The 9,910-nt window shown below is 32.5% G+C and overlaps 2 protein-coding genes across 2 annotated transcripts; one reads left to right on the top strand and one right to left on the bottom strand.

Annotated features, from left to right (window-relative positions):
- Nucleotides 1–226: 226 nt before the first annotated feature.
- LOC145575889 (uncharacterized) lies at nt 227–1,300 on the top strand. Its single transcript, XM_081633685.1, has 4 exons — nt 227–361; nt 453–596; nt 711–784; nt 867–1,300. Exons 1-4 carry the CDS (start codon nt 314–316, stop codon nt 1,000–1,002), a joined length of 402 nt encoding a protein of 133 aa, XP_081489811.1. The 5' UTR covers nt 227–313; the 3' UTR covers nt 1,003–1,300.
- An 826-nt stretch (nt 1,301–2,126) lies between these two features.
- Nucleotides 2,127–5,261, bottom strand: LOC145575888 (uncharacterized). Its single transcript, XM_081633684.1, has 5 exons — nt 4,638–5,261; nt 3,859–4,173; nt 3,303–3,485; nt 2,786–3,004; nt 2,127–2,601 (listed from the first exon to the last, which is right to left on the bottom strand). The coding sequence occupies exons 1-5, from the start codon at nt 5,058–5,060 to the stop codon at nt 2,197–2,199; spliced, it is 1,545 nt and encodes a 514-aa protein (XP_081489810.1). The 5' UTR covers nt 5,061–5,261; the 3' UTR covers nt 2,127–2,196.
- Nucleotides 5,262–9,910: the final 4,649 nt, after the last annotated feature.

Here is a 9,910-nt window from a genome sequence, read left to right as displayed (position 1 = left end):
AGGGTAATTAATCTTTTGTGCGAGTATTAACTATTAAGTGTCTTTACAATATACTTGTCTGGCTGGCTGTTAATTGATTCTTAATCAAGGAATAAATGGTCTTATTTTGTGGCCTCAATGCTTTATGCTGTCTGATGTCTTGAACTAGCAATCTAGCATGATACTATATGTTCATGTGTTAGTAACTTAGTTTTGACCTTTCTTTTGTTCTTGCTCTTATAGTGTCCTGCTCGAAGACTTGCCAGATATGTGCCTGAAAATTGGGAACTCTTATAATTAATTCTGTACTTGTGGATGCAGAATAGTAATCAACATGGAGGAGCAAGACACTCAAATGGCAAGAAAGCGCAAGATAAATGATGTATGCAGTAGAAGATTAATAAGTAATACAATCTTATTAGCTGTTAGGTTAATTCTTTACATTCAGCTAATATCTCATCAACTTTCGCTAGATGGAGCATGAAAGAAGTGAGGACAGAGGTGAATTAAATGAAGAAAACGGGGAAGAAGAGAGTGAGATGAACTTCTCTGGATCAGAAGAAATGAGGCTTGGCATTGCTTGCCTTCATGAGAAAGTCGAGGCATATAATCAACTGGCAATCATGCTAGAATTATGTTATGCATCCCTTGCATTGGTAGAGTTATAATGCCCAAGTTTACTGTTCAAGTGTTCAGAAAATCAGAAGTAAATAATTTGACAATTCTTTCAGGTTTCTGAGATGCTGGAATCTGGAAAGTCACTGTTCAACAAGCTAAGCCAGGATTATGAAGAGCGAGTTCTCATGTAAGCTATTAAATGCGAATATTACTTGATTACATACAGATGGGAAGCTTACATTGTTCCCCTATTATATTGGTTGTTATAGGATCCACAAGGAGCAGATTGAGAAATGGCAGGAAGAGATGAAGGAACTGAGGGTGATCGATGCAACTAACGAGGAAATGAATGATCGCCTTAACAATGTCAAATGCCTACTTCAAACTGTTCATATCGGCCAATGAAGATTCAGCATTTCAACTGCTAATTAGACCTTGATCCGTTGCTTTTTCTGCTGTGAATCATGGATTTGCCTGAGGACAACCAAAGCTGTTTACAAGTGCAGGTATATCTGCCAAATTTTGTGCACTCTCTTAGTTCTATATATGCATCATTAATTGAAAGACCACTTTTATTGTAAAGGTTGATCTAGTTATAGTTGCTCCACCTTAGATTACAGATAAAGAGAAGTATGGGTATTCACGTTCTCATAACTATTAGTCTGCTACCTCTTCAATATATATATATATATATTTTTTTTTTCCCTGGAATGGAGGTAGTACTTCACTTTGAAGACTCATGTAGACTTAAATGTGTAATTGCAAGACTTCATTGCAAGCCAATAGATTGAACTGCACAAGTCCAAAATCTGATGTCCATATTGGTTTTTTTTGTTTTTTTCTTTGAATAAACCATATTGGTTTAAATCAGGCCATGTAAATTTGGGCTTTTGAGCCTAAAACCACCTCCTTGAAAAAGGATTTTGAATTGGGCCTAGATCGAGCCCAATTTGAATAAAAGAGGCAAATATTTCTCCATCACAAAGGTTGTCTGTCCTTACCCAACAATCCAACACCCTAGATAAAGGTTATCAAGGTGATTAATGGGGTCATCTCATGTTTTATAAATACTACTCTGTATAACATATTATGTTCTCAATCCTTAATTATAAAAAAGGACGTTTTATATGGATTTATTAGTGATAAAATTTGCGTATTTTCATTCTTAGTCATGTAATTAGACCTGTCAATTCGGGTCAACGGGTCGGGTTTGAGTCAAATTTCGAGTTATTTGGGTCATTTAGTTCGAGTGGTTTGGATTGCTCGGATCTTTACCAATTATGATATATGGTCAAATCGGGTCATTTGGGTTGGGTTCGGGTTTGGGTTCTCTCTCAGTAAAACGGGTTTGAAAAAGGGTCAGGTTGGGTTACCAGGTCAGGTCAGGAATTGACAGGTCTACATGTAATGCAATAATTTTGGTGTTTTGTACTTAAATTGCCATAAATCGGCCTAAAGCTTATTCCTAAGCCATTGTTGACAGTCCAGACAAAATTGATCAAACTCAAATGACCAAACTTAACTCTTTTTATCATGAGAAAAAAGACTTTATTTCTAAGCCTCATTAGTAACATTCTCAAAGTTCTACCTGAGAAATATTTAGGAGTTAGGACTATGCAAAGGGTATACATAACTTCTACTGTTCTGCCTCACAAGAGGTGACGACAAATTACTTATCTCCTTGAATGGATGTCGATTCAATGATCCTAGTCTGCTGCTAGTTTTCTGCACTGTTTTCTTTGCGTCACTGCAATCAACCTCTTTGTTCTCAGCATTTTCATTTGTTTGATTGCTTCCTTTAACACGACACATTAGCATTCGCTTTTCTCTTGCAAGCTGAGCTCCAAGTGATACTGGTGCTAAATCTTTACTCGCTTTCACATCATACTCACATCTTTTTTCAACCTTAAATTTTTCAAGCTCCTGCTGCAGTTCTTGTACCTGTTTTTGCAGCTGATTTTCCTTCATCTCAAGTGAAACTGTCTTTTGTTTCCATTCCTCCACCTAATCATAAGCAATACAAATTCATCAACACGAAATTATATCCAAAGAATGCAACAGTATACATCTAAACTATACTCTTATCATCCTACACAACAGGCAATATTAGACCAGACTGTCTTTATAAGTTGAGTATCCTTGTCAAAACTGAAGGAATTTGAAGATGAATATAGGTTAAAAACCTTACCTCAGAATCTAGTTTGTGGATTTTTTGCTCAGATTCAAGTGCTTGCTCTTCCCAGAAATCGCGAGAAGCCTGCACTTCTTCCATCTCTTCCCTTACTTTCCCTAGCATTTCTTGCATCTGAGACCATTGTTCTGTCTCAGCCTTTACCTGTTCCATAATCCTCCTTACTATAGCTTTACAACGACCTGAGCACATTTTTAGCTCCCCTGATTTTGCCTCCTGGAGATCATTTTTTTAGAACATAACTAGTAAGCTATCCAATGAAACAAGTACACTAAAAGTTTCAGGTAAAAAATACAGGCCTAGTTGATTTATGTAGGAATCTTTTCTATAGAAAATATAGTTTCATTCAGAGTGTTTTTCTTCGAACCAAACATAGCCTCAAAACTCTGATCCACTGAACAAAGATCAGTAATAGTATAGTATAACAACTTAACAACATCAATGAGGGAATTCAGAAGTTTATACACAAATTTTAGGTCTGGCTATTGGCGATCACCGAGAGGAATGAACATACCTGTGAGGATTGCTGAAATGGAAAGGAAGATGATTCGGCTAGGTCATGTCGTTTTGAAGTAGAAGCTGAACTGGGGACAGAATAGTTAGTTGTTGCTGACAACATGTATCCATACTCTTCTTCCATTCTCTTAAGTAATTTTCCCTTTGATAACCCCTCCATTTTTCTTCTCAAAGTCTCCACCTGCAAATCATATATTCATTCCCCAATCATCTTCATTGCTCATAAATTCAAATTTACTATACAATAGTACTGAAAATTCGCACTTCATTGGTTCATTCTAGCTATAACAATGTAGATCAAACTAAGGTCCATACTATTATTGCAAGGGATCAGTTCTAACATACATATCAACATTGTAGCATGTTCTCTAAATCTACTTAAACAAGAATCAAAAGTCTTCCTATATAAGCAAAAAATCTTGTACAAGGTAACTAAATTTCAACACAATTCAACAATGTACCAACTTCTAGAGCCCTCTTGTACAAGGTAGCTAATAGCTTAGCACAAAATCTATAGAAAATCACGATAAAAACAAGTAAAGAATAGCTCTTACATCAGTAAACCTGGTGGACCGACGACAGGAACCATGCCCTTTGATGTTTGCATCCTTTGAAGAATTGATTGGAAGGCTAACAGAAGTTACTTCTGATATCTCCTTCACACAACATTCATCCTGTATTTCACTGTATTTTTCGAGTTGTTTCTGAAGCAAAGACGCTTGCTTATCAAAGTTACTGTTGCAATTATTAATTTCAGGGGTTTTCAACTTTGAGTTCTTTTGTAACTCTACAAGCTTCTTTGCTAACTTCTCAATCTCCTCCTCTAACGTTGGATTTCCGCTTTTGCCCTCCCGGATTTTCTTCTTTCCCTATCATTGATCAATAATTAATCCAATAATTAAAAATTAATACTCAAATTAGTGAAACTATGAATTAGGCTAAAACAAACAGAATAACAGAAACAGTAGCATTTCAGGAAAAGACAATCAATTTAAAAAAAAAAAAAAAAAAAATGTCCTTTCACATACTAAGTGATTAAAAGTACAGTGCATGATAGGACAACTAAACATACTACCAATAATATAAGAAATAAGACAAATGAAATTAATTTCATCTTACAAGGTTTTACTTTCATTGTAATATTGAAACATAAATTCAAATAAATGTACGGAGTATATTTTTTGTCATATTGGTATTAAAGCAAAATGTTTTTAGACAAATAAATTTTTGTTTTGTAAGCTAATAATAAGGTAATTATCCTTAATACTGAACTAAAAATTAATCAATTTCAATTAAAAAAGAAAAAAAAAAAAAGGAGATTTAAGGAACTAACAGAGAGAAGGGTATGAACAGCAGACTTCAAACTCTTTTCTAAAACTACCCTTTCTTTCTCCAACTTCTTAACAGCAATTTCTCTCTCCATCCTCAAGAAATTACACTCCGCCCTCAACATATCAGCTTGAAACCTCCATTTCTCCTCCTCGCTCTCGGGTACATTATCGAATTTACCCCTCTCGCTAGAGTTCAGTAATACAACCGGAGGAATGGTGTAAGAAAATGACCGTTCTTGGTCGAATAAACTCTCTAGTTTACCCTTTTGTGATCGTCTGAGAAATGACGAGCTTACGTCGGAACTCGATTTAACAGGAACGTTTTTTGTGGGTATTTTCCGGCGAGTAGTCCTCCGTGGAAGGTGGAGGATTCTAGGTGTTTGCGGTGGTTGTGGGTGCCATTTTGGTCGCCTCACCGTGGTCATGTGTTCTCTTTTCCTCTGTTTTTGTTTTGTTTGATTTTATTTTGAGGCTTTTGTTGCGTTGTGTTTAGTGCCCCTTTAGTTTTTGTAGTGTGGGTGAAAATTGGAGGAGAGGAGAGAGAAAAATTTGAAAAGAGGGGATATAACGGTACGGGAAAGTGGGGTCCACTTTACGAATGATGGGCCATAACGAACATATGAAAGGGGAGGGTTAGCGAATGTACAAGCTGCAGTGCATGCAGACCCAGTATTACAGTATTAGAGTAATAGCAGAGAGAGTTTTAACCAACTATATATATGACTATGAGTCGATCAAGCTAGTTCAAATCTAGAATCATACTTCTAATTTATTGGTGGTCGGATTTATGGGTACTGTAATTGTAAATTCTTTGATAATTTGATACGGAGTATGAACTTTGAATTATAATCTTGTGTCGAGTTAGTTTATGTAGGTAGAGTTTTAAATATTTTAAAATGTAATTGGATACTAAAAGGTCCGTAACATCTTATTGCCTCCGTTAACTTTTAGTTATAACTTTAAAATATTTTATATCTTATAAATAATATTCTAAAATTGCAACTAAAAATTAACGGAGATAGTATATTGATTCAAATTGATGCCTTTTTTTAATTATTATTATGATTTATAAATGTGGAGTATCTTGATCTTGCATAATTGTGTACTTATTAAGTTATTATTGACCCTAGGTAAAGATATTGGCAATATGCCAATATGCAGATAATGATAGTGTGATTTTGAACCACTTGCATGAATAATAATGGACAAGTAGACTATTACAATATCACAAATTCACAATAGATATGATATGTCTTGAATAGTTAGGTATGTAACATGATTTTTTTCAAACTTTATTTTAATGAGTATACTCAAACTTTATGATTGAAATATTATGTAGATTAATTCATACATTTTCGTCAAAAAAGAAAGATTTAAAAAAAAAAAAAAAATCCATGCATTACTTGTATATATCTTATATACATTCAAATCTCTATTATCTATGCAATTCTTAGTATTGCATTATAAAAATCAAACATATGACTAACCTAGCTGGCTAATATTATTACATCCTTGATTAGAAAAACATATTCTCGTAATAATCACCCATTAGAGATTAATATATCAAGCTAGTACTTATTTTAGGACTAATGATCAATATAATTACTACACATTCAATTTGTTTTTTAGTCCACAACTACACATTTTTCCCTCAAAATTTCAAAAAATAACGCAAAAAAATGAGTGAGAGGCGTGCAGCCTCGATTCCACGAAAGAACAGAGATTTGAAATGCAAGCAATGCAATAAATGGATTCCCTTCGTTTTTTTTTTAATTTATTTTTTGTAATAATAAAAATAATTGAATTTATAATAATTAGAAGAAGAGTACCTAGATCTTTGTTCTTCCTAGATTTTGGTGTTCGATGATGCTTTTTTGTAAGACCCTGCCCCCACACACCCCTACCCAATTTTGGGTAACTTTAGTTCTATGCTCTGTCTACTTCTTTACTTTGGAAGTCAATACTATATTAAGCAACTTTAAGTATTGATAGTTGACACTAATTGATTTATAATAATGGGGTGAGTTTAAAGTTATGTTTGAAATAATGATTTGATATTAGGAAGGTATTAACCTTACAATTCTAGTAGAAATGTAGAATGAAAGTAAATATTTAATACAAGTAGCATTTAACGATGTGTGATTTTATTGTATGCAAGTTCTCATTAAAACCTTTTACATTTAAAATTATTATTATAGCTAGCCTTGCTACAACGATACAAAGTATGTATTGCAATGCTTATGGATAAGGGGCTTTGAGGGACATATGCAAACAAATTGATTCTACTCGAAGATTTTCAATCATAAAATTTTGTGTTGAGATAATTTAAAGTAATTACATATATTAGTGATAATGTCTTTGAAGTTTGATAAATAATATTGTAATTAAGTATGAGGCTTTGAAGCATACTCGTATTATCTTTCATTTTATATTATTTGGTTTATTACTTTTCAGAAAAATTCTAAATTTATGTTGGTTTTTACTAAAAATTTTCCTATGAACCCAAGATTAAGAAATAAATACTAGTCACAGGTTTACTTTATGATTTATGATTTCCATCTATGACTTGTGATGGACTCAAATGTCATGGTAAGTTAAAGCAAAGTCATACAAGTAGTCAAGTAGTATCACATATTTTATCAAGATAATTAATCTTTATATATATGTACTTCCATACTTTTACATAAGATTGATTGTCGCACTGAACTTTTTTATGCGATTATACTCATATATCTTATATATACAGTTAACATGTTAAATTATACTTTGTATGATAATTTAGTATTTTGCCGGTGCATTGAAAGATTTAATCCTTGTAGATACGTATATCTAAGCTCATGGTTGACAAGGTGGTGCTCCAAATTCTGTCCTCTATCTTTCAGTGATTTATTCTACAACATTGATTACAAATTAGAGCTAATTAATATATTAATTGAGACTTCATAATCAAAATGTACGTGCCGTAGAAGCACATTCTAACTATTATTATTATTATTATGTCACACATTTAATTTGACATATAGTAATACACAATTATATTAATACAGTAGTATTTAAATTAATTATTTTCAGACCACATGCATTTTTATAATCTGGCAAATACAACTAATCATTCCCCAATCCTCTTACTTTCTCTCTCTTCAATTAAGTATGAATGGGGTGAGGAATCTCTTTAAATATTGGTCAATCACGTCCAATTTGTGATGATATTTCCATTTTTTGAGGCTGCAACAAAATCGATCACATAACACTTGGGGTGCAACATTTTAATGCTATATATGAATATATTATGTATTCACTGCATACAACAAGAGTTACTAGACATAAATTTCATTAATTGTAGGGTAAAGTACCGCATGATGAAAAATAGCTAGCTTGCTAGCTAACTAACTCTGCATGGTTTGTAGAGTAATACATGTTTGAATTTCTTGGCCCTATTGTACGCGTAATCATTCGTATTAATCGAATTAATATATTCTGTATGGTATCACCGTATGTATCCGTATAAAAACTGAACTATATATGATACATTTGCATTCTTACTCAAGGGTAGTCATATTATCTAGACTGATGCAGAATTAATTTTGTAAAATTTTCATATAGCTTAGTGGTAATATAATAAGCTGTTATAAACAATTTCAATGTTATAACTCGAATATGTATACATATAACTAATTTTTTTAATAAAATATACTATGGCTCTATGAGTTAGTTGACGTTAATATTTGCATTACATGCATATACATATGATACTATATACGAGTAATAATTTAAGAGAACATCATAAATGAAAATTTCAAAAAGAATTATGATCCATGCTAAGATAGATAAGTAGTTTAATTTATGAGTTATGACTAGGCCGGGGATAAATCGTACCATACACTGAATATTTCATTAATGTGCCGTGGTCCATGCTATCATGCTATGCTTGATGATTTGGTAACAAACGAAGCAATGGACTTCTACTGCATGTCCGCACCGCACATGCATGCATGGATCAATCGTGATCGATAATACCTTTCTTCCTTCCTTTAAAATTCAAATTGATAGATGTACTTCTTCCAAAATCAACTTAAATTATTAATTCAGTAGAACTTTTCAATACTATTAAACTATAATGGATCAATTTTGTAAGAGTATAATTTAATATCTCTTATAAAAGTAGTGTAATTGTTAGCTAAATAAACATATATTAGCCACCTTATTGGCAAGTTTCATATGCCTTAGCTAACTCATCCATGCATGAGCCATATATCCGACTAGGCGACTATGTATCCACATAATAGCAACCCAACTCTAAATATATGTACGAGTAAGAGTTTGTTCTTTTCATCTTATTCGAAAAATAGCTAATAAGACGAATTTAATAAGATCTTAAATGATAATTTATGTCTTTCCTTATGTACTAGCATACAATTGATAAGTCGATAACGTTAATGTTCAATAAAACCAGACCAGATGAGAAAGAACTCAGACCAATTCAACCTTTAGAAAATTCAAACCCAAATACCATATATCTTTGTAGTGAAAAGAACAATGCCTAAAGAGTAAAAGGTACAATGGTTTGAGATATATCGTATAGTGTATTTAACTATATACTCCGTATTTAATCTTAGCTACTCATATAGTACAAATACGGATTGAAGTATCATTAACGCTATACTCCGTGGAATGCAAGAGTTTTCAAAATAACTAGCTAGCTATGGTCGCAATCAATCATGGGCCACTTAGCATACAAACATAATAAATTATTCCATAGTACAACTAATCAAGATCTATTGTGGTAAATGCAATACCAATAATAGGCACAACATAATGGCATAATGTTAAGTTGCTAGCAACAAAAATGTCCTAGCTACTTTGCTAGCTACACTACTTACCAAATGAAAGCAGACGACTCAAGTTCAAGCACAACAACCAGTTAAAAGGACAATGTTAGGTTAATTTCTTTACACCCCAATCATCATCATTTTAAAGAATTTACCGTTTTTTGGGTCCCACTTACTTGCTAGCTAGGTAGGTGAATTTCATGTACTACAATTTCCCATGACCCTTTTTTTACTGCTCCTAAAATTTAGGTAAATTTTAATCTATTTTTACTTTATTTCACTTAATTAATAATTTGATTTTGCGAAAAAAAAAATAATAAAATAAATAAATAAAAGTTGTTTTTGAGGGGAAAACTTAGCAAATAAAGTATGAAGTCATCAATGTACAAAATAAAATTAAACAATAATTAAAGTACTCATCAAATTGATTTTTTTTTTTTAAAAAA

The sequence above is a fragment of the Chenopodium album genome, chromosome 13 (genome assembly GCF_948465745.1).
Source record: "Chenopodium album chromosome 13, dcCheAlbu1.1, whole genome shotgun sequence".
In the NCBI taxonomy this organism is placed as follows: domain Eukaryota; kingdom Viridiplantae; phylum Streptophyta; class Magnoliopsida; order Caryophyllales; family Amaranthaceae; genus Chenopodium; species Chenopodium album.
This window is presented reverse-complemented; position numbering and strand designations above follow the sequence as displayed.